At 31.5% G+C, this 26,450-nt stretch overlaps 1 protein-coding gene across 1 annotated transcript in view; it reads left to right on the forward strand.

Annotated features, from left to right (window-relative positions):
• SI (sucrase-isomaltase) overlaps nucleotides 1-26,450 on the forward strand; it is a 125,515-nt gene that overhangs the window by 80,728 nt on the left and 18,337 nt on the right. Inside the window, exons 26-37 of the mRNA XM_030857021.2 lie at nucleotides 4,363-4,569; nucleotides 5,898-6,052; nucleotides 7,438-7,606; nucleotides 9,246-9,342; nucleotides 9,432-9,544; nucleotides 9,631-9,756; nucleotides 11,252-11,380; nucleotides 12,493-12,603; nucleotides 14,285-14,344; nucleotides 17,796-17,912; nucleotides 19,190-19,277; nucleotides 20,184-20,322. Of these exons, the coding sequence (XP_030712881.1) occupies nucleotides 4,363-4,569; nucleotides 5,898-6,052; nucleotides 7,438-7,606; nucleotides 9,246-9,342; nucleotides 9,432-9,544; nucleotides 9,631-9,756; nucleotides 11,252-11,380; nucleotides 12,493-12,603; nucleotides 14,285-14,344; nucleotides 17,796-17,912; nucleotides 19,190-19,277; nucleotides 20,184-20,322 (1,511 nt within the window). The remainder of the gene's footprint in view (nucleotides 1-4,362; nucleotides 4,570-5,897; nucleotides 6,053-7,437; nucleotides 7,607-9,245; nucleotides 9,343-9,431; nucleotides 9,545-9,630; nucleotides 9,757-11,251; nucleotides 11,381-12,492; nucleotides 12,604-14,284; nucleotides 14,345-17,795; nucleotides 17,913-19,189; nucleotides 19,278-20,183; nucleotides 20,323-26,450) is intronic.

Here is a 26,450-nt window from a genome sequence, read left to right on the forward strand (position 1 = left end):
AGGAATCTGCCTGCCAATGCAGGGCACACGGGTTCAAGCTCTGGCCCCGGAAGATCCCACGTGCTGTGGAGTAGCTAGGCCCGTGTGCCACAACTGCTGATCCTGCGCTCTAGAGTCTGTGAGCCACAACTACTGAGCCTGCATGCCACAACTACTGGGGCCTGCACACCTAGATCCTGTTCTCTCAACGAGAGGCCACCACAATTAGAAGCCTGTGCACCACAAGGAAGAGTAGCCCCCGCTCACTGCAACTAGAGAAAGCCCACACACAGCAACAAAGATCCAATGCAGCCAAAAATAAATAAATAAAATAAATTAATTAAAAGAAAAACATTTTCAACAACAATGATGGTCATTGATAGTAGACATTTTTACAGAAAGGGATATGGGAAAAGTCCCCTCTTGCTACACTCATTTTATTTTTTAAATTCTGAACTTTTGGTTACATCATTGGGTTTTGTCAGCAAAAAAAGAAATTATTTCATATAATCAATAAATTAAATGCATGTGTTATAACACTGAGAAGAGTCTAGACACATCTGCCAGCAACTTCCCAGAAATGTCTGCACTTATATGAGGGAATATATAGAATCTCTGCCACCAGAGAAATGGCCCTCATTCCTCTCCATTGCTTGATGAAGTAGCATAATCTTTACCATTAGGAAAGTTTATGGAAGAATTGAAGAAAAGAAGTGAGGAGGAGAAATGATAATGAAATCAATAAAAGCCAAATAGTGAAGTATCTTTCCAATATGCCTCCAAAATCTTCTTTTTAAATTCCAACTCTTCATTCAAATCCATACCCATTCTCCATTGCATTCAGTGCGTGGTCACTTACTCTCATTATCAACTGAAACTAACACAACCTTGTTAATCAACTATACTCCAATATAAAAGTTAAAAAAATGAATATAAATGATGGGTACTAAAGCTCCAATAACTTCTAATAAGAAAATGTGAAAACTTTATTTTTCCCATTACTATTACTATTCAACACCTTATAGATTTTTAAGTCAAACAAGTGAAGCTTTAACATTAGAAGTCCATTAAATATGATGATTTAGAAAATTTATGTTTCTTTAGACCATCCTGTTTATTCATTGATCCATTTAACAAATTCTTGAGAACTACTTTGTTCTAGGCACTGTTCTAGACGAAGAAAATAAACAAAACCCTCTTCCCTGATAGAGTTTATATTCTAGTGTGGGAAAACAAATAGATAACCTAAAAAATTATGTTTTATGTTAGATAAGTATTATGGAGAACAATAAAGCAGAAAAGGAGAAGGGGGGCGGAGAATGACAGTGGTGTTACTTTAATGATTGTACACAGAAGGTTTCTTTGAGAAGGTGGCATTTGTTAAAAGAGTTGAAAGAAAGAAAGGAAGGAATAATATTCCATAAAGAAAATACATCAACCTGAAGTACATCTGAAGTAAGAATGTACCTGGTATAGTCCACAAACAGCAAGGAGGCCATCGTGTCTGAAACAGAATGGAAGTGAATGGAAGAACAGCAGAAGATGAAATTATAGACATATGGGAACAAATAATGTAGATCAATTACTTAGACCATTTTTAGGATTAAGATTTTTACTCTGAGATAGAATACTTCTGGAGAGTTTTGAAAAGATGAATGAGAAAATTAAATTTCCATCTTAATAGGACCATAATGGCTTCTGTGTTGAGAACAGACTGTTAGAAGAATAAGGCAGGGAAACCAGGAAAGAGGCTGTTACAGTAATCAAAATAAAATATTGGTAGATTGAGCCACAGTGGTAATGGTAGAATTAGTAATAAGTGTTTGACTTTTCTGCATATTTTTAAGATAAAGCCAAAATGTGTTGTTCCTTGATTGGATATAGAATATGAGAGAAGAGTAAAAATGACTTCAAGTTTTTGGTTTAAACAGCTGGAAAAAAGAAAGTTGATAGTAACAAAGATTGACAAAACTGTGCGGAAACGAACATGGAGGGAAAGAGTTAAGATTTAGACAAATTAAGGTTGAGGTACTCAGTACAAATCCAAGTGCAGTTTTCCAACTGTGAGATGTAAACTAATGAAACTGAAAATTTTATATCATTGGTAAGATCTAAAATTTAGAGTCAGCATATATACAGTGTTTAAAATCATGTGATGAGAGGACATCATCAAAGGAATGAGCTTGAATAGAAAAGGGAAAAGTCAAAAACTAAACCCTGAATCATCCAACATTTAGACTCAGGGAAGTGATAAGGAAGCAGAAAAGAGACTGAGAACAAATTGTAAAAGAAGTAGGTTGAAAACAAAGAAAATGTTGCTTCCTGTCAGCCAAGTGAACAAGGCATTTCAAGACAGAGAAGATTATCAACTGTGCAAATTATACTTATAAATCAGTAAAATAAGAACTAGAAACTGAAGTATGGATTTGGCAGCATGGAAGTCTTTGGTAACTATTACAAGAGAAATACTGATGGAGTGCTGGAAGTTAAAGCCTGGTCAGAGTGAGAATGAGATTCCAGTAAGAATGAAGAGACAAATTAGAGATAGTGAATATGGCGAACCTTTTATATTTTGCTCTAAGGAAAGCATAAAAAAATAGAGCAGTAATTAGAGAAATGAGTGAGGTGACAGTTTCTTTTAAGATGGGAGAAATCAAATTGGTTTATGCCATTGAGAATAACCAATAATAAGTAGAATATTAGTGATGCAGGACAGAGAATTGAGAATTGCAGGAGAAATGTCTTCATTGGCAAGGAGGCGTGGGATTGGGTACACGAATGAAATGGTTCACCTTAGATAGAGGTGTAGACCATACATATTCTGTAACAGGAGGTAAAGAGGTGGGTGGGTAGTTGTGGTGTTTTGTTCTGATTTTTCTCCCAATTGCTTTCCTTTCCATACTAAAATACTAACGAAAATCATTAGGAGATGATGAGAATAGGGAGGGTTTTTGTGATGGGAGAAAAAAGGAAAATGTTTTTCAGGGCAGTGTGATAGTGAACTAGGCAAATATAGTATGATTGATCTTTTGGACCCACTCTAACTTTTATGATTATATAAAGGGAGAGCAGTCTACATGATTGTGTGCATTTTTCAAGCCATTCAGCCACACAGTTGTAGGCACTGAGAATGTAGAGGATAGGTTTTTTTCCCAGCATTGTTGTTTTGCAACTGAGTGTAAGAAAGCAAGTGAGGGACATAGGGATTGAGATTATATGAAAAGGGGTGGTTTAGATGGGATTTATACAGTTTCCATAAATTAAATCACAAGATTATTTTCATCCTAACTACAAAAAATAACAATGCTGATAAACTACCAAGAAAGATAAATGAGAAAACATAAAATGATAAAGGGAAAGTGATACTGGGCAGAAAGATAGCTATGAAGCAGACATATACAGACTTTCTAAAGTTGATCATTTTCCTGGTTCCATTGGCACTCGATTCCATGCCTTTGGAATGAATACTGAAGTATTCCTATCAGTTAAGGATTGCCTGAAGCTGAAAGTATCAGAGACCTAAAATCTGATTTGGTTAAACAAGACAGGATTTATTTTTCTATTACAGAAAAAATCCCAGGCCTAATATTCTGGTATCTAAATGTTGTCAATGTTCCCTATTTATCATTTGTCTTTCATCCACAAAGTTTTATTATACAATTACATATGCAGCATTCCAGGCCTGGAAGGTGGAAGAGCAAAGGCTATCCTAATTTAATCAGCTTATATCCTTTTCTTTTAAGGAGATTTGGCAGGGGGGTGTCACATACAACTTCCTCAAAAGAGACTGGGAAATATAGATGGGCACATTGCTTCTTCCAACAATATATTAATTTAATAAGAAAGACCAATTAGCCCTGATCTTTGGCTGCAGTTGCTATTATAATACTGGTAAGGATGTAATTAACCAATAGAAAGACCAGTCATGAAATAAAGAATAATATACTTTGATTATAAGTAAAAGAAAAGAACTTTATATTCATGCCACTCTGAGGATTATTGTAGAGTCATTTTACACACAAAAAAAGGCAGTAATCAATAAGAAGTGTAAAAACAAGCTTGGGATCAAAAGTTATGAGTAATATACTTAATTATGTTCAGAGACAATACAATCAACTATATTCTGAATTGAAAAACTATGACATTTGATTGTTCTGCTCTACCTGTCTATCTTTAGAGTCAAAATATAAATATTCTAAACATTTTAGTACATGGTGTGTCATGTTGCCTAATAGATATTTTGTGCTATGACTGCAATTTCATTCTAGTATTAAACAATAACATTTGTAAATCATACAACATGTGATTAACATGTCTACCTTATTATTTTTTTTAATATTACAATGCTTACAATTTCTGACAATGAACTTGTCTTGTTTTTAGGCTCCTTTAGGATCCAAAGCACCTGAGTGTTACTTTCCTAAAGAAGACAACTCTTACTTAGTCCAGTCAACTCATTACTCATCAGTGGGTATAACAGCTGACCTCCAGCTGAATACTGTAAAAGCTCGAATAAAGCTACCTTCTGATCCCATCCCAACTCTTCATGTGGAGGTGAAATATCATAAAGATGATATGCTGCAGTTTAAGGTATGTTTAATATAAACTATCTCAATGCATGATTCATCTCTCAAGACAGATTTTAAATAGATTTGGTGCTTGGATTTTTCATGTAATACTAAGGATTATTAACTGGGTTGATGACATTTTAATTCTATAAAGTAAAACTTTTTTTTCCTACAGAGCTCATAGCTAGATGAACAGTAAATAAAATTTTTTGTTTTTGCTAGCTTTGTGAATAATTAAACATATGGTCATGATTTTTTAGTTATTTAAATTCTTGATAAATTGATAAATCACTTAGAATTGGACTATGTTGGTTGTCCCATTAAAATAAACAAAACAGAAAAAAATAAACACAATAAGATGCTTACTGTTTCCATTATTTCTTTTTAAACAGTGATCTGAATTTTCTGGCCAATGCAATAAGAAATACAAAAGAGATAATTTCTTTCAATAGTTATACTTAGCAATTATTTTTTACTTAAGAGCTCCAAGGGAATCCATTAAGAAAACTATTAGAAATAGTATGGACTCATATATGACAAATGGAAAGCAATTTCAACTCATACAATCAAGAAAAATATTAAGACCTCACAAGCAGACATTTAACAGAAGAAGAAATAAAATTTGGACTAAAATATTAAAGTAATTATACTCATTAAAAATAAAAGGAACTAAAGGCAAATACAAAGAATCGGAAAGCTAAATTTGAATAATTGTGTAGAAAATGGTTTATCCTCATCAGCAAGGAAATAAATGACTGTTTGAGAAATAAATGCTTTTTAGTTTAACATATAACAGTATTAGAGTACACCTCTTAGTGAGAATATTAATTAGTACACTAATTCTGGAAAACAGTTTACCAATAGTTTATCAAGGATCCTACAAATGTTAGAATACTCTGACCTAATATTATCACTTATAAGTAATGTACTGAGGAAATAAAGACATGAATGAAGATAAATTAGCATTAATATTCATTGTAAGATCATATATAAGGCAAAAATATTGAAACAACTTTGTCTAACCATGAAGTGATAAATAATTTTGTGTATGCATATAAATGAATATTTAGCTTTAAAGTTCTCTTTCTGAAGATTTCTCATTGTATGGAAAAATGAATTATAAAACATTAAAACAGGTAAAATACAGTACATAATTTGAGTCCATTACATATCTATATATGTGTATGGAATTCTATATAGATATATGGGCCATGGATACAAAATTAGGAATTATGATAAGAATTCTAAATATTCTTGTTTGAACCATTATTTAAATTAGTTAATTATATGTACCTAATATGTTGGCAATAAGAACTAAACATATCTGTTTTCATTATCTCTCTGTAATAGATTTATGACCCCCAAAATAAGAGATATGAAGTTCCAGTACCATTAAACATTCCAGCTACACCGACAAGTACTTATGAAAATAGACTTTATGATGTTGAAATCAAGGAAAATCCTTTTGGCATCCAGATTCGAAGGAGAAGCACAGGAAGAATTATGTAAGTGATTCAATTATTTGATATGAAGGGTATTTTCACTGTGCTAGCATGTCATCACACCAAAAGTGGTTTTAGGTGTATGTATTAAATAATTTGGCTTATATTAACATTTAAAAACTAAAGTCAGCAAATCATTAACAGTTGGTGAAAATTTTATTTACACTTTGGATGTGTTGAATTTCATTATTAAATATCAGACCCACTCTTCTAATCAAGTTGAGAACCAAGACTCCTATTGAAAAGCACGATGAGTGTTGTCAAAATAAGTAGTTGGAAATGTGTTATGTAAATATTTTATTAGAACTATTGAAATTGGAGTTTTTTGGTCCTGGAATCTGATAAAGTTAATACTATGTTTGTCAGGAATTGATGAAAGGAAATTAAGATATACACATATAGATATGTTTTTATGTCTAATGAATAAATATAAATTTTAAAATATTACCTTTTTTTGGTAAAAAGCTCTACAAACTACAGTGTATTAAAAGATACTTCTATGTAATTTAAGCTTGCCCTGCTATCCTTTACAAGATACTGTCACGATGTGTTCAGGTATTGTCAGTATGGATACAAATAATGAAGAAAATTATGTTTATATTGTTTTAAAATTTTGTTGTTATGATAATAGTTTTGTTCCAAAGGATAAGAAGCAAAATGATTTTGTAGAAAATTCCTGATGCAGAGGCATTATTTATTGTTTTTCAGGAAGCATTATTCTTTAGTAAATACTTTTCCAAAATCATTAATATAAAAATTTGAATATGTCTCAAATTCTTTTTAATACTTATGTTTCCTTTCTCTGCCAACTTTCTCTTCTTCTTCTTTTATCTTCTTCTTGCAAATGACATTCTCTGTAACACATTTCTTCTGGATTTCTTCATAAACACATGGTTTTATAAATACAAAACAAAAGAAGAAGAAAATGATTGGAAATAATAATAGAGTTTAGAATTAAAATATCCATTATACCTTATAGTTTATTTTGATATTGATTTCTTTTTATTCTATACGTAGTAAAAATTTACTGATTATCTCAAGGGATCGGGACAATAAAGGACTCTCAATTCCTAGGACATATATTATTTCTAGGTCATATATTACTGATAACTTTATATTAATTTTATTTTAAAAAGCAATATATGTCTAAAGACAAACATGTAGCCATAATATGATTATGAATATATGAAACATATTTTAGATATTCCTTAACTTAGCCAAAAAAATGTATTGGAAAAATTATCTATTTCCATTTGTATCTGGGTATGATAGGCCTATAGAGAAAAATACAATTGATTTTTATAACACCTAAGAAAGAATTACCATTATTATTTGTGATACTATTTGTATGTGTATACAGGAATAAAATTGTTTTCTTTTGTTTTCAGTTGGGATTCTCGCCTTCCTGGATTTGCTTTTAACAACCAGTTCATTCAAATATCTACACGCCTACCATCAGAATATATATATGGTTTTGGGGAAACGGAGCACACAGCATTTAAGCGAGATCTGAACTGGCATACTTGGGGAATGTTCACAAGAGACCAACCACCTGGTGTAGGTACCAATATTTGACCACCCCAAGTGGCAACTAAGACCATGATTCAGATCCCAGCCACTTCTTTGTAGGCCTGTACTTAAATATTGAAGCAATGAAAGGGGGCTAGCGATCCCAAGAGCTGCTAGAGTGATTTTCTGAAAAACAAATGAAAAGTCACCATAAATTACAAGTGAAAGTAGAGGATCGAATGGATAACATCATTGACTACAGTGAGAAGTGAGGTTGTGACCCAATTCCTTACCCTCTCAACTGCATAGAAAGAACATTCAGATTCAGAATTCCCTGTCAAATACATGTTTACTTTCAACTTTTAGAAAATAACTGGCTTCTCCTTGAAATTTTTTTCTACTCCTTAGATAAAGATTTGATGCTTTTTCCTTTGTTACCCTAAGCTGCAGTTGTGCATTTTTATGAGGTTATATTGCAAGTTACAGTTTTAGAAAATGTTTTTATATGTTCATATCACTTTTCCAATGTTTTGTCTTATTAATGGTGTACATTTCATGACTATTTAATACATTGCACAATTGATATAAACTATAATTATTCTAAACATATAATGGAAAATACATTTTAATAAAAATACTAGCTCATTTCCATTTTCACATGTGATGTGAACTTAAAGGATATATTCAGTATGAGATTATAAATGTGTATAATGTCATAACTGCTTTTTATTGTTAGGTGCTCATACAACTTTTATTTGTATCACAATAGTTCAGACTTATAAAGGCTGTTTTTCATTTATTCCACTTGAAAGAATATGTTCTTCCAAAATTTACCTCTTTAAAATCCTTCAGGGACTTCCCTGGCAGCCCAGTGGTTAAGACTCCACGCTCCTACTGCAGGACATGGGTTCAGTCCCTGGTCTGGGAAGTAAGATCCCACATGCCCTGTGGTGGGGCCCAAAAAAAAAAAAAACCAAAAAAAAACCCTTCAACATTAGTATTGGCATTATTAGGTTAATATAACCTTGATTCTCAATATATAAATTTTCTTTCACATACTAATCAGTTACTGAGATTCAGTGTGTGTCAATGATATCAATTTGATTAGGGATCATCAACTTGTAAGCTTTGTAACCTTGACAAGATATTTCATGACCCTGAGTTTAGATTTTCTATTCTGAAAAATGAAAAGATCTAGCTGAAAATGAAATTAAATGCTTTGTATATAAACAACATATTATTGTTTAAAATGTTATCAAAATATTATATAAACTTAAATATTATCACATTAAGTACTTAAGGAGTTTGAGTACTTTGATCAGTTTAATCATTTATAGAACATTCTATTATTAAAAAAGAAGTACAAATTTATAAATAAATTAAGACACATAACCTGTGAAAAGAAACCCAACTATTCTAAAACCAATGATTTTTTACATAAGTTAATGTGGCAGTATTTGTGAGTGTTACACATTTGTATATTCATTCACATTCTCTAATGCAGTAATGCTTCAAATAATAAATTATTTTCTAAAAAAATGTGTTTAATTCAATCATAGTTTGTGTGTGCAATGAAGGAACATTTAAATTCCTAGGTTCAATCATAGAGTGAATTTAAATATTACATTTACAAAATTCACATTCTATTATTATTTAAATATATATTATGTGTTTTTTTTAATTTTAGTATAAACTTAATTCCTATGGATTTCATCCCTATTACATGGCTCTGGAAGATGAGAGCCATGCTCATGGAGTTCTCTTACTTAACAGCAATGCAATGGGTAAAACAATTTTTTTTAGTCTAACATATTTTATGTGACTTTAATAAAATAATAACAGATTAAAATGTAATCATATTTTGGACTTCCAGATGTTACATTTCAACCAACTCCTGCTCTAACATATCGCATAACTGGAGGAATCTTGGACTTTTATATGTTTTTGGGCCCATCTCCAGAAGTCGCAACAAAGCAATACCATAGAGTATGATTGCACATTTTAAAAAAATATAAAGTTTTTTAATAATATAAAGTCATTCTCTTTGTTCACAAATAATTTTTTTTTCAAAGGTAATCGGCCAACCAGTCATGCCACCTTATTGGGCTTTGGGATTCCAGTTATGTCTTTATGGGTACAGAAATACTTCACAAGTTGAAGAAGTATATAATGACATGGTGGCTGCTCAGATCCCCTATGTATGTATATCAATTTTTAAAACGGTGTTAAATATGTCATCTATAAAATCAGAATGAAATAAGCACATATACTTTAAAATTATTTTAAGCATTTGGCAAAAATCAGTGCTTGTTAGTAGCACCAAATGAATTGGATATGAGATTTTATTAGTAGTCTTTATCAGATGGATAACATAAAGGGATAATACCATTCCTTTTCCTTCTTTCTCACCTGTTCCATGACTGTGTGTTGTACTGAACAAGTCACTGTGCACTTGCTTTTCTCTCAGAAGCTTTGGGTCTCGTACGTAGTCAAACACATTTCTTCTCTTCTCATTAAATGAGAGTAAGAGTCCATAGGAACCTATTTCATCAACTAATGTGACAAATTACAGAAAAAGAATTCGAGGTGAAACAATTATTTTTGCCATGGAATAGACAATAGTTGTCATATTAGAATACAGAATTAGTGGGCTTGCAGAATATCTTCTTCCCTCAGTGTTTGGGAAACTAAATATTCTTAAGTATCCAGAAATAATCACTTCCTGTGATTTTTACTTTTTAGGAAGAGTAAGGAATCTCAGGGATCCTCCTGGTAACATCTAAACATTGAAATCTAGAATGCTTTGTCTATAAGAACTCATTCTAAGAAGAGTAAGAAGGACCTTATTTATAAGTCATCAGTACCTATAGTAGAATCCAATATATGCTTCCTGAATACATTATTATAGGGAAACTAATTGTTTAGGTTGATGATGTAGTAATACGCAAGTGAAAAAAATCTTTTAAAAAAGGAGATTTTTTCATTATTAGGTCTACTATGCTAGCCATATTTTTATAACACCTAGAAGAAGAAATTGTCTATTAACAGAAAATAATGTTTTAAAATGTTATTTAGACCTAAATTAAAGATTTCATAAAGCATTTATTTCTTTAAATATATTTGTAAATACCTACTTGTAAACAATATTTTGCTTATTTAAGCTTGGGCTGTTATTTCAAAAGTGACTTTGGTGGATAATAAAAGAATAATTTTATAATTATTGATGGATTTACTAATAATTCTTTCTTCCCCTTTGGCAATATTAGAATTATTTGAAATTATCCCATATTTGCTTTGTGTTTCCAGAAATAGAGCAATACCTATTTCTATATATTGTACAAAATTCCAAATTGCCATTTAATATAATTTCATAACCTCATAAGTCCTTTACTCCTGTGTCTTCCTATTTCCTTTGGAAATTATATAACAAAAGATACTGATTTGAAAGAATTTGTACTTCTAAATCAAAATTACTATTTAATGAACTGTTAACAAAACAGAGCACTAACACGAACTTGCTCTTAGAATATTTTGCATCTATACATGCTACTTTTATTTCTTGAACATTACATTACTTGATTCATTCTCTTAGGAATTGAAACTTTCATATTGCTATTATTTTCATAAGTATAACAGAATGTGACAAACTCCCTCTATTGAATCTTACGCCACTAAAATTCTTATACCTTTCAGGATGTTCAATACACAGACATTGATTACATGGAAAGGCAACTAGACTTTACGATTGATGAAGAATTCCGTGACCTTCCTCAATTTGTTGACAAAATAAGAAGTGAGGGGATGAGATACATTATTGTCCTGGTCAGTGTTTATATTTTATATTCTATCTGAGCCTTATTATCTTAGTTTTGTTAAGATTTCTCTCCTGAACGAGGAAGGAAAAGGTGTTTCAAAATATGAAGTATATAATTTTGGATTGTACTCCCAAATCTAAATCTTTCTTCCTTTAACACTTCATTTCATTTACATGGCTGCCACAGGCTACCTTCATTCTTAGGTGTATCCTTAGAGATTTAAGACTAAATAAAGCTGGGAATCAAAGGCAGTTTGTTTTCTAGTAATCACCCAAGCTACAGACTGGTCTCAATTTACAGACGCTATCACAAAGTGATGATGGATTTTCTATTCCTATACAATTCTTAACTTATTCTCTGGGACTGCTTCTTATGCTTGTCATGTTTAAAAGTTTTCCTTCAAATTAGTGATTCAGCGGCTTCCCTGGTGGCACAGTGGTTAAGAATCCTCCTGCTAATGCAGGGGACACGGATTTGAGCCCTGATCCGGGAAGACCCCGCATGCCACGGAGCAACTAAGCCTGTGCGCCACAACTACTGAGCCTGTGCTCTAGAGCCCACAAGCCACAACTACACTGAGCGTATGTGCCACAACTACTGAAGCCCGTGTGCCTAGAGCCTGTGCTCCGCAACAATAGAAGCCATCACACTGAGAAGCCCATGCACCGCAACAAAGAGTAGCCCCCGCTTGCCACAAGTAGGGAAAGCCTGTGTGCAGCAACGAAGACCCAACACAGCCATAAATAAATAAATAAATAAATCTATTTTTAAAAGTTAGTGATTCAGTGGGAAGAATATTTCATCAATATGTTACAGAAAGCAAGATAGGTAGCCAGAAATCCCATGGATATATAAAACCAAAGCAAAAAACACCTGTAATCTTGCTTGAAATCATAGCTAATACATTTTCAAAAGTTCTTAAATTTTCCTTCTAGGGAATTTAGAAGACAATCTAACTAGAACAAAAAAGTTTATGCCATCAGTCCCTTTGTCAGTCTATGTAAGAATACAATATAATGATAATCTAATAATGGAAAATTGTAACATTTTATTACAGCTACTCAAGTGGCTATACTTTTATACCATAGTTACCTGGATTGTATTTCATTTTAATTTTAGGATCCAGCAATTTCAGGAAATGAAACGAAGCCTTACCCTGCCTTTGAAAGAGGACAAGAGAAAGATGTCTTTGTCAAATGGCCTAACACCAATGATATTTGTTGGGCAAAGGTACTGAATTGATATCTTGAAAGAAAATAAGTGTAAAAATACTATTGGAAAGTTTCTATTTAATTAAGCCACAGTTAAAAACATATTCAGACGGAGAGATGTAATGACTTAATAGGTAATAAATAAAATAATACTCTTTGAGTTCAATCCAAATTATTAGAAACAAAGAAATAGTTTATATGTCCTATGTCCAAATACTATTTGTTTCATCTTTAAATTGCCTTTTATTGTATTTCTTGGTACCTCTTGTGTTTTATTATAAAACTGACATTAATAACATGGTTATTCACTATTCTATACTACATGGGTCATTTAAATGTTTGTACTTCTCTTAAAAACATCTCATTGATAAAAGAAACAATGTTTGTAAAAGCTATACTTATAGTATTCCTGACTTGAACAGGGAATATAATTCATTGTATTTCATTTAAGCAATAATATCCCAACCTGTGTATATTAGCACATTATAGAAAGCATCCTGATTTGGCTTATATATAAAGAGTAAAGAAAAAATCCACTAGTCATAACTAGAATGAAAAAAATCCCATAATGGGAGATGTAATTAAATGAAATATGGGAGCCTTTTTGGATCTTGGACCAAAAATAGAATGTTAGTGATAAAAGTGGTGAAATTCGAACATGGACTGTAGATTAGTTAATAATATTCTACTAATGTTAATTTCTTGGTTTTGATAATTGTACAGTGGTTATAAATATGTTAATATTAGGGGAAGAACAGTGAAGTGTATAGAAAAACACTAGGTATAATGTTTGTGATGTTTATATAAGTCTGAAAATATTTCAGAATAAAAAGGTAAAAGTAAAATAGAAAAACTTATGTGATAAACAGTGAAAAATCATGTTTTAAGAAACATTACAGGTATACAGTACTGACTACAGAAAGAGATTTTTTTTCTTCTTACTTTTTCCTCATTTTATATTTTCTCATTCTATACATTTTCTCAGATTTCTACCTTTCAAGCACTATTCTCTATCAGCAATTAATTCCTTGTATGTAATTACAACTCTGTGGATTATTTACATTTTTATATGGGACTTTCTAATTTCTACAACATAGATTTAAATCCCAGAGCTTTTGGCCTGATTGAATTTGGGCTCTGTTCTGTGTTTGTGGTTGCGGTAGAAGAAAATGTTGGTAGGCGAGAGCAGGGGCTGGAGTAGGTGTGTGGAAAAGAGGAGGATTTAGTACTAACTGCAAAAACCAAGAAGATATTTGCCTCAGCATGGCATCATCCAACTCAGATCTTCAATTCCTTTCATATAAAAATATACTTTTTGTTTTTAGATTTTAATCCTGGAGTAATTATAGAAAGAGTTTTAATATACCACATTAAATTAAATTTAGAATATGCTTTTCATATTAATTCTTGACCAGACCTTTTGGTTACATGCATTGCTTGCAAAATCACTACTGACCACAAAGGATGGTATTCTTTTCCTTATTTGCCCTACTAAAGAGGAGATTAATATGGAAAATGGGAATAGTTTGCAAATGATACATATACCAGAACACAAACTGAAAAAAATAATTGAAGGAATTACTGATCTGGGGATCTTGAGTCTGTAATATGCTTCTAAAACTCTATTACACTTTGTTTACAACAGTCATACCACACTGAATTTATTTTGAACCGGTTTCCCATTTCTTCTCTCTTTGTAGGTTTGGCCAGATTTGCCAAATGTAACAAAAGATGAAAGTCTAATAGATGAAGCTGTTAATGTAAGTTTCATATTGATTAACTATTTAACTGAAAGAAATTCAGCACTGGGATTTAATGACGACTTTGACCAATAATTCAATTTTAATACTTTCCTTAAAAAAGTGATGGCTGGGGCTTCCCTGGTGGCGCAGTGGTTGAGAGTCCGCCTGCCGATGCAGGGGACACGGGTTCGTGCCCTGGTCCGGGAGGATCCCACATGCCGCAGAGCGGCTGGGCCCGTGAGACATGGCCGCTGAGCGTGCACGTCTGGAGCCTGTGCTCTGCAGTGGGAGAGGTCACAACAGTGAGAGGCCCACGTACTGCAAAAAAAAAAAAAAAAAAAAAAAATGTGATGGCTTATTTTCTAATTCTCTATATCAGACCATATTAAATCAGATTTATTTATTTTTTTAAATACCAACGTGTTTCAGTCACTCTATGAAGCAATTTTACATTTTATTGTATTTAATCCAAGGAACAATTCTTTTTTTTTTATTTAATTTTTTTTTGTAGTAAGAATGCTTAACATGATACTTACTCTTAAAATTTTAAGTTTAAGATATAGCATCCTTCACCCTAAGGACAGTGTTGTACAGCAGATCACTAGAACTTATTCAGCTCGTGTAATTGACACTTTATGACTATTGAATAGCAACTCCCAATTACCCCTGGAACCCCAGACCCTGGCAACTACCATTCAACTCTCAGATTCTATGAGTTTGACTATTTTAGATACCTCATATAAGTGGAATTGTGCAGTATTTGTCTTTCTATAAATGGATGATTTTACTCAGCATAGTGTCCTTAAGGTTTATTCATGTTGCCCTGTATTGGAGAATCTCCTTCTTTTTGAAGACTGAATAGAATTCCATTGTATATACCACATTTTCTTTATCAATTCATCCATCAACGGACATTTAATTTATTTCAATATCTTCACTCTTGTAAATAATGCAGCAATAAATATAGGAGTTCAGATACCTCTTCGAGATCCTGATTTTAGGTCTTTTTGGATAAATGTCCCCAAATGGGAGTGCTGGATCATATGGTAGTTCTATTTTTAATTTTTGGAAGAATTTTAATACTGTTTTTCTCAGTGGCTGCACCATTTTTCATTCCCACAAACAGTGTACAGGCATCCAGTTTCTCCACATCTTCACCAACACTTGTTTTCCCTGTTTTTTGGATAATAGACATCCCAACAGGTGTGACGTGACATCTCACTGTGGTTTTGATTTGCATTTCCCTGATGACTAGTGATGTTGAACATCTTTTCATCTTTCTGTTGGCCATTTGTACGTGTACTTTAGAGAAATGTCTATTCAAATCTTTGCCCATTTTCTAAGTGGGTTATAGTGTTTTCTCTATTGGGTTGTAGGTTACCTTTTCACTTTGTTGATTGTTTCTTATTCTGTGCAAAAACTTTTTAGTTTGATGTAGTCTCACTGGTCTATTTTTGTTTTTTTGCCTGTGCTTTTGGTGTCATATCCATAAAATCTTTGCCAAGACCATTGTCATGAAGCTTTTCCCTTATGTTTTTTCCTAGAAGTTTCGCAGTTTCAGGTGTTACGTTTAGGTCTTTAGTCCATTGTGGTTTGATTTTTGTCTACGGTATAAGATAAGGATCTGATTTCATTCTTCCACATGTGAATATCCAGTTTTTCCAGCACCATTCGTTAAATAGACTATACTTTCCTCATTGTATATTTTTGGCACCCTTGTCAAAGGTCAGTTGACTATACACGTGTGGATTGATTTCTGGGCTCTTTATTCTGTGCCATTGGCCTATGTGTTTATTTTTATGCCAAGACCATACTTTTAATTACTGTAGCTTTGGAATATATTTTGAAATCAGGAAATGTGATGCCTTCAGCTTTGTTCTACTTACTCAAGATTATTTTGCCTATTCAAGGACTTTATGGTTCCAAATACATTGTAGGATTGTTTTTTATATTTCTGTAAAAGATGCCATTGGGATTTTGACAGGGGTTGCATTGAATCTACAGATTGCTTTCAATACTATGGACATTTTAACAATATTAATTATTTCAGTTCATGAGCATGGATTATCTATTTTTCTGTTTCTTCTTCAATATCTTTCAGTAATGTTTTGTAGTTTTCAGTGTACAAATATTTCAACTCCTTAGTCAAGTTTATTCCTAAGTATTTTATCGTTGTTTGTTGCTACTGTAAATGAGATTATTTCCTTTCAAACAGTTTATTTTAGTCTATAGAGATGTAACTGATTTTTGCATGTTGATTTTGTATCCTGCAACTTTCCTGAATGTATTTGTTAGTTCTAATAGTTGTGTGTGTGTGTGTGTGTGTGTGTGTGTGTGTGTGTATTCTTTAGAGATTTCTACATATAAGATTACATCATCTATAAACAGGGACACTTTCACTTCTTCCTTTCTGATTAGGATGCTTTTTTTTTCCCCCTTATTCATATCTAGTTATTTGGGCTAGGATTGCCAGGACTATGTTAAATAGAAGTGGCAAGAGTGAGCATCCTTGCCTTGTTTCTGATATGAACTAAAACTCTGAAAGTTTTTTTCTAAATGAGTATATTAGCTGTGGGCATTTATTATAGAGCCTTTATCATGTTGAGGTAATTTCTTTCTATTCCTAGTTTGTTGAGAGTTTTTATCATGAAAGAGTGTTGAATTTTATCAAATAGAGTTTCTGCATTGCTTATTGGTATGACCGTGTGATTTTTTTTTTTTTTTTTGCAGTACACGGGCCTCTCACTGTTGTGGCCTCTCCCGTTGCGGAGCACAGGCTCCGGATGCGCAGGCTCAGCGGCCATGGCTGACGGGCCTAGCCGCTCTGCACCATGTGGGATCTTCCCAGACCGGGGCACGAACCCGTGTCCCCTGCATCGGCAGGCGGACTCTCAACCACTGCGCCACCAGGGAAGCCCTGACCATGTGATTTTTATCATTCATTCTGTTGATGTGCTGAATCACAATGATTGATTTTTGTATGTTAAATAATCCTTGCCTCACAGGGAAAAATCCCACTTATTCATGGTGTATGAGCCTTTTAATGTGCTGTTGAATGTGATTGCTAATATTTTGGTTGAGGATGTTTGCATTTCTACTCATCAGATATTGTTAGGTTGTCTGAAACTAGAAATGCGTCCATTTCTTCTAGGTTATCCAGTCTGTTGTATAATTATTTATCATGGCCTCTTATGATCCTTTCTATTTCTGTGACATCAGCTGTAATTCTCATCTCTTTTTTTCTTAGTCTAGCTAACAGTTTGTAAATTTTGTATATGCTGTCTATAAGAAACTCAGTTTAGATTTAAGGACACACATAGGCTTGAGTGGCTGGAGGAAAATCATACACATTCATTAAAGTTGAGATCAAGCTGCCTTCACTATCACTTGTGAATCTGACAGATAAATGTGTGACTGACTGGTCTCTCTTATGACTTTCTATATGTGGGTCTAAATTTTGTTTTTACAGGGTTCCAGAGCTCATGTAGCTTTTCCAGATTTCTTCAGGAACTCCACAGCAGAGTGGTGGACAAGGGAAATTATAGATTTCTACAATAACCAGATGAAGTTTGATGGCTTGTGGATTGTAAGTAAACTTCAAGAAATTTATATTTTAAGTTATTTATTGTGTATTGATTATGCAAAATTCTTACTAGATTTTAATAATGTTAACAAAGTATTCTTTATGAAATTAGCTCACTCATTTTTTCCATAGAACTTTCTTATGCAAAAGACTGTTAAAATTCAGTTTTAACAATTCAGTTTAAGTATTTAGTTGCTTTTTCCTGAATATTAAAGTTGAATATATTCAACTTGACCAAGAGACCAAAATAGTCTCTTTATATAATGATATATAAATGCTTATAAATATTTATTTTATTTTCATTCAATATAGATATGTCTCACACTCGGCTGTCAGTCTTTGGTATAAGAAGTCATAAACTCTTACAGATGTAGCAAAATCATCTTCTAAATAATATCCTAATTTTAACTTTAAAATTCTGGCAATAAGATTTTTAATATAATTTTGAGATAACATAAAAAGAATTTACTTTATCACAAGTAAATATTTAATACAGGAGTTATTTACATAATAATTATCTAGATTTTTGGAGGTGACATTTCTACTCTGCTGATTTTTCAATACGTATGCATTAATTTACTTACTTTTTTAATTAAAGAAACTTATAGGGGTGCTGTTATGTACAAGCCTTGAGGATGTAAAGTTGTATAAAGATAGTTTTTTTAATTATATAAAGTTATGTACTATAAGGGATTCCATTAAATATATCCCCAATAATTATATCTTGATCCAGAAAAGATAACCTTTTTATGATGGAGGAATCACCTTTAAATGACAACTAATTTATATATTTATATGATGGTCCGTTTATATATGGTACTAAAATTCTGAAATGTGTACTCAATAGAGATACTCTTTGAAATTTTCTGTATTTGGAAACTATTATCTTGTGGTTTTAAAAACCACAAACCATTGTTTTAAAAAAATTGATACAAGGCTCCAGGGCAGAAATGGAGGGAAAGACATGGGGGAATATACACTATTATAATTTAATGTCTAGAGACATAGAAAACAATTCACTTTTATATAGATTTTATCTACAGAGAAAAATAGGACATTTTATGGTTTTCAAAAGGAGATGTGAATTGTAAAATGTTAAGAAAGACTGAGCTAAACTAAATGCTTTAGTATTGTTGAGATGCCTTATACTTTTGCTTTTTAGAATAGTAAAGTACTATTATTCAAATATCCTACTTTAATTTACTGGGTCTCTGAATTAGTTCTTTTAAGAAGATATGCCCTAAATTTGTTTTTTGTTTACTTTTCTTTCTCTTTTTAAGGATATGAATGAACCATCAAGCTTTGTAAATGGAACAACTACTAATCAATGCAGAAATACAGAGCTAAATTATCCACCTTATTTCCCAGGTACAATATTGCTGCTGTGCCTTGGCTGTTATCATGATATTATTATTTATTAATCAGGTTTATATACCTTATGACATAGAGAACAGGATGCACATTTCCAATACTCACTACCCATCTACACACTGGACCACATCTCAAGCCGTTACCAATATCATCTAAATCATCTAACATTACTTCGAGAAGAAAACTCAAGAAACATGTTTTATCTATATGAATAGATTTCTAAATTTGAAGTTGTTACTTTGATTTTCTTAAGAATCTTCCCAGATGTGAGAATTCTAAATATTCTTTAAGATAAAAAATTAAAATCTTTTATAAAGATTTTTTAAAGTTTTTCTTTATTAGGAAAAAAGTGAAACAATGCTAACAACACTTCTTTGGTTGTCCCTGACCTAGGAGGGAAAAGTACGGTCTTTCAACATTCATCCTCATGCTCTTATGTAGGCAGTAAACTGCATAAACAGTTACATCTAAAGTGATGGCAAAGCTCTGAAAATTTGCATCTGAAACTGAGAAAATATGCCAGGGCTTTATGTTAGCAAATGGATTTTTTTTTTAAATCTATTTAATCAGTATTTCTCATCTAAATGCATAAAATATAGTAGACTTTTCGGAGTACACTTACTTTTCAGGTTTTTATGAGTTCATGTTAATTAGTAACATTTTTATTATTGAATATAGTAAAATTGTGCACATATTTTCCAGTCACAACTGTAATTGCAATCACATTGCAGACCATTTTTTCATTTATAATTAGCATAAACAAAGTGCACAAATGGTTGAAAAATCAGTAATATTTTCAAACAATGATTAATGTTTTGCCAAAATAATTTATAGTTACAATTTACATATTTCAATATAAGTTACTTTATAACATATTAATTTTTTTTTATTAATTCTCCCCAGAACTCACAAAAAGAACTGATGGATTACATTTCAGAACCATGTGTATGGAAACTGAGCAGATTCTTAGTGATGGATCATCCGTTTTGCATTATGATGTTCACAATCTATATGGATGGTCACAAGCGAAACTTACTTATGAGTAAGCAATCTTCATAATCATCGTTTCTGACTCTTATTTTTTAGATATTAAATTTAATGTTACCTCTTTTGAGTCCTTCCCTGCTGACCTTATCTTACTTGGTCCTTCATGGCACTTAGAATAATTGTCTCTCTCTCTGTATCTTTGTTTTAAATTTTTATCCAATTCCCAAAAGAACCCTGAACCATTTTATTTTGTTCCCCAGTATGCACCCAGCTTATAGTAGCAAAATGCCTAACAAATAGTCGGTGCTCAAAGAATAATTTTTAATGAATAATTGAGTAAATAATATATAGTTTGATGTCACTAATTAAAACATGAAATCTGACTAAATCTACTATTTAAATCCATTATTAGCAAATAACAATAAATGTCAATGACCTTAAGCTTCTTAAACGTTAATATCCATATTAAACAAAATCTTATATGAGGCTAATGATGATGGAATACAGGCCATTCTTTGAGTATCAAGTCTTTATTAACACTGTGCAATAAAATGTTCTGCAATGATAGAAATGTTCTATAATTCTATTGTCCAATATGGTAGCCACTAGCCATATATGGTTGTTGAGCAATGTGGCTAGTGTGACTCAGGAATAGAATTTAAAATTTTATTTAATTTTCATAAATGTAAATTAAATAGCCCCACATGGCTAGTGGTCACTATATTACACAGTGCAGCTCTAGATCACTGGTTCTTAACTACACACTGTAATCAACTGGAGATTATTTTTTTTAATTTTTATTTTATATTGGAGTATATTTGATTTACAATGTTGTGTTAGTTTCAGGTGTAGAGCAAAGTGATTCAGTTATATGTATACATATATATATTCTTTTTCCATTTAGCTTGTTACAGAATATTGAGTAGAGTTACCTGTGCTATACAGCAGGTCCTTGTTGGTTATCTATTTTAAATATAGTTCAAACTGAAGATTTTTTAATAAATGCTGATTTAACTAATCTGAACTATAGCATAAGCATCTGAATTTTTAAAAATCCCCCAGGTGGTTCTAATGAGTATCCAGGTTTGAAAACCATGGTTCTAATATATGACGGAAGTTGGAAAAAGAATGAAAAGCATTTTGGAGTAAAGGATATGGGTAATATTTCCTCACTTAGTGAAGCATGCTTATCTTATTTCTAGCACCAAATTCTTTTTCAACCTAGAATATGTGAATTATTTAAGATATTATTACGTGAATGAATGACTACAGATTTGTTGACCAAATCCCAATGTAAGGGCACTAAGAACATACAGAAAGACTAAGGAACGTCAGCAGGACAGGAATAAAAATGCAGAGAATGGACTAGAGGACACAGGGAAAGGGAAGGGCAAGCTGGAACAAAGTGAGAGAGTAGCATTGACATATATGCACTACCAAATGTACAATAGATAGCTAGTTGGAAGCAGCTGCATAGCACAGGGAGATCAGCTTGGTTCTTTGTGACTGCCTAAAGGGGTGGGATACAGAGGGTGGGAAGGAGACACAAGGGGGAGGGGATATGGGGATATATGTATGCATATAGCTGATTCACTTTGTTATACAGCGGAAACTAACACAACATTGTAAATCAATTTTACTCCAAAAAAGATGTTAAAAAAAAAAAGAGTAAACAAACTGACAAAAAAGCAAAATCTGTGTAATGTGATAGATACTACAATAGTGTTATGAGAAACAAGGAGAGTGCTCAGCTAACTCTATCAGGAAAATAGAAGTGACATCAAAAGAAAAGTTATCATTTGAACTGATCTTGAAGAAAAAAAAGAAATATGCTAGGGAGTAAAGGAAGGAAACTACATTTCACCAAGGCAAAGAAAATAAATGAAATTTGTCATAAGCTATTTCTAGGATATCTATGGCCACCTAAACCATAATAAGTGCATTATAGCTTCTACAATTGGGATCTCTGGATAAGAATCATGGATTTGCTCTTTGTCGATCTGTGACAAGGATATGGTTGGCACACTTCTAGGATTTAATGAATGTGTCAGTATGTTACTAGACAATGCCAATGAATTTTAAATCTCCATGGAGAGAAGAATAATAATCAATTAAAATATATTTGGCTAAGTGGAAATAAAACAATGCTGGTTCCTGGGAAATAAGGATCTGAGGTGAGGATGAATTTCCTTGTCTTGTGCTAGAATTTTGTGTTGTTTGACAATAACATCAAAATAGAGGCTCTTCAAGATTATAAATTCTATTATGCAGTAATTCAAAGTTGTGTATAAAGAGAAACTACTTTGGAGAAACACTAACAATGTCAACTTGAAAAAATTCGTAATAAGTATTTTGTAATATAAAAAAAAGAGTAAACAAACTGGTCTTCAATAATACCTTTTTATTGGGACAAATGCTTCTTTAGTTAACCCTGCTGGAGCATAATATTGGAACACAATTATCCTCAGCTAACCTCACTTTACCATAAAGCTATAGATATTAAACATAACAAAAATATTGAGAAGTGAGTGATGAACTCTTTGGCAAAACTTATGCATCTTGAGATGAAAGTATGTACTTTAAGGAAAATTGGAAGAAAATATTTTTTTTCATAGAGGGCAATAAATTGAACTTCTGGAGCACATTACAGAATCTAGCATGGTTCCTGACACACTGTAGGATGTTTAGTAAATGTAAGTGAATCAATTTTTATCTCACCACAACTATCAAAATTATATAAATAAATTCAAGGCAAAAGTAGGTAAATTTCTAAATAGTTGATATACAAAGATGTTTAGAGATGTTTAAGACCCATTTTTAACTCTTAAATAACATTATGAAGAAGATATCAGTACAATCTTCCAAAGAACATCCCTTTAATAATGTTAATTTTGCTCCTGTCCATAAAATTTTTCAGTAAAATTTAACCACATTTGTTGTTTAAGTTAAACAGATTAATAAATTTTAAATGTTGAGTTAAAAAGCCCAATTTATGCATAGCTATAGACTTTTTATATCTTTTAAATACTTTCTTACTATTTATTTTTTTCAGTTATATGAGAAAAAAAATTGTTGAACTCTCCTTCAGATATTTTAGAGATTAAATATAGTCATTATACGTTTAAGACCTTGACAAATGTAAAAGGATGCTATAAATAAATTATGTTTAAGCAAATAATGGAGAGTAAAGACTTTTTATCATTTGAGAAAACTGAAAGGATTAAGAGTGTAATTTATTTCTTAAGTTACTCAGACTGTACCATTTTATTGTTCCTTTCTGTGACTCATTTTCTGTTTTCAAAATTCGCACACATTTGACGTTCACCTAGTTCTTGTTATTGTGCTCTTCACTTAACATGAAACAAACAACTGAAACAAGGAAAGAACAGAATGAGTGGATGCAGAAATAGGAGGTAAATAATCAGCTTGAAAGACTGCAAACAGTTTCATAGAAAAAACCTTGGAGATCAGTGGCAAATGAAGAAGTTTCATGTATAAATCCCATACAAAAAGTTTTCAGTCTTCAATTGATCTTTGTCTTATTTAAAATTCAATATTGTACTGAAATAAAGCCTATGCTTCAGATATAGGGAGAAATATATTTTTAAAATTTCAAATTGTGTGTTTAAATCTCAGATAATTATCCAAGGATTATACAGCTATATATTCCATACTTTCATCTTCAACAATACCTTGAATGACTTTTGAGAGTACTACATATTTTTCATTAGAAAGAACATAGAAAAATCAAAATCTTTGACTCCCTTTGGAAGTTCAGGTTGTGTTAAGTACACAATTTTTAAGTAAATGCCCAAGATTTTTGTAATCTTAATTTAGAATGAAATAAAAATGTTAATAAATATAAGTTCTTTTCTCAGATATTCCTAGAGACTGGGTTATTTAGCAACTTGGAAAATTATGTTGCTTTTCGATGTTTAGTGAATCTAACCTGAAAAATAAGAGGGGCTTTTTTTTTTGGGAGAATTGTGTACTATAGGAAGTGACCTCTTCTTGCAATTTTTTTTAACAAAAAATAAGACCGGTATAGATTAAAAAAAGAAAAACACTATACAGGTCATATATAATTTGGAAGTTTTCTTGGTTATAGCTGTAACTTTCTCTTAATTAACTGTTAGTAACTTGAAAAAATATGGAATACGTGTCTCTTAGATATTACTTTCTGATTAATATGGCTGAGTTGAACATTGATATAGCTGGTATCAATGTTTAAAAAAGATTGAGATCTGAATCCATAAAACCATTTCCATGGTTTAGACTTTCACATTCTTCTCACTAAAGAAATCTCAAATTTAAGTTTTACTTATACACTCGGAAACAATGGAAATATTTCAGCTTACAAAAACTTGTTATCCAACTCTAAAACTGAAATTACATTTTCTGATCTAATGGTGAGTCTCTTTGAGTTGTGAAACTGGCAATTTACTATTTCTAATGGATAGTAAATATATAATACTAAATTTTTTGCTTTCTAAAAATATAATTCAAAAAAAGTCTTTAGTTTTCAAAGAGATTTTTTAAATAAACATTGAGAGAAACAATCCTGTATAACTTTCTCTTTTCTGAGCATTACGGTCAGTATTCTAAAATAATTTAATATCACCCAGTCAGAGACAGCAGTATTGGGGGTATATTTACCAATTGATTTCATCAGTAATTAAAAACAGTAGTCAACTTAATCATTTTGAAATTATTATCTTTAGAAACCATGACAAAAATAAAGATATTTATTTATTGTTAGGGCTTTAAACTATTTAATTTTTTTTTCAGTTCAATATTCTCCTTTCACATAACCCACATTTGTAATCTACATGTACAGTTTTCTAAAAATCATTGTTTTCCTTTAGAAGGACTTTATTTTCCCAATAACATAAGATATTTTTATAACTTTTCTAATACTTTTAAAAAACTGCTCATGTAGACAATTATAAACATGTAATAAAAATGTTTCTGTAACACAATATTGAAATTCTTTTTATAAGCTAAATTTTCCAAATCAACTTGTAACAGAGAACAAACTGTATTATGGTTGAAAAGTGTTTCTTAAAATTAAATTAAGTTCATTGTGATTAACCATCTGTAAAGTTGGAGCATGATGGAAATGTCTACAAAATATTTATAGCTATGTAATTTTAAATTATAGTTTTAGTGGTGGCAAGTGATTTACCAAATAAGAAATATTCTGTGAAGGGTTACAAAGGAGATTTTTCTAATGCAAGAGGTTACATTTCCCATAAGAGAAAATTGTTATGAAAATATTTTATGCAGAATTCTTCTCAATCAGAAATCTAAAAAGGCATATATTTGGTTATTAACTTAAAGCCTCAGTAAAGACTTTTTGCAAAAGTAACACATAAGGCAGAAGAAAAGAACCTTCAAGAATATGTATTTCTTCTGTGTGGAAACATTAAAGATTTGGGACAACTCTATCCTTGTAAATAATTTTTATATCAATTAAATAAAATGAATTTTCTTTACCAATTAACTAAACTTAAGATACAAGTTTCCATGAAGATTCCTAAACTGATCATCAGTTCTTCCATTCCCTATATATACATTCATTTCTTGTTAAATGTCTCCAAATACGTGTGACAAATGTTAAATATATTACTGATTCTCAATTGACTAGATCCTTTATATTTGTTATAAAAAATGAAGCAGTGAAGATCGTTTTCTTATATGATTTTTTTAAGAGAGACATACAAGTAGGAAATTTTAAGTTAGCAAATACAATATTGTTTCTATTGTCAACAGATGGTTCAATATATCATCATATATCTGTTTAAAATATTTTCAGTTTCCTGTAATTTTGAGATATTCATGAATTCAAAAGTTTCTTAAGCTACTATTATATGTATTAGGTGTAAAGAATATAAAGAAGATTAAGTCAGTCCTTAACCTCAAGAATCTCAAGGTGTCATTTAAGAAGCTTTATGTATAAACAAATCAGTACAATTACTGTGGTCCATCTTTAACAAGGAAATGATTAGATACAGTTTATAACATGGTAATGGGTTACAAATCTGCCTGATTAAGTATTTGAAATATTTCCTCCTGATATAGTTCTCTAGTCCTTGTTGATATACAAATTATTTTAAGTAATATAAAAATAAACATTTTCTTTCCAATTAATATATATATATGAATACTCCCTAAAACAGGGAG

This window comes from Globicephala melas, chromosome 4 (genome assembly GCF_963455315.2).
Source record: "Globicephala melas chromosome 4, mGloMel1.2, whole genome shotgun sequence".
Classification (NCBI taxonomy): domain Eukaryota; kingdom Metazoa; phylum Chordata; class Mammalia; order Artiodactyla; family Delphinidae; genus Globicephala; species Globicephala melas.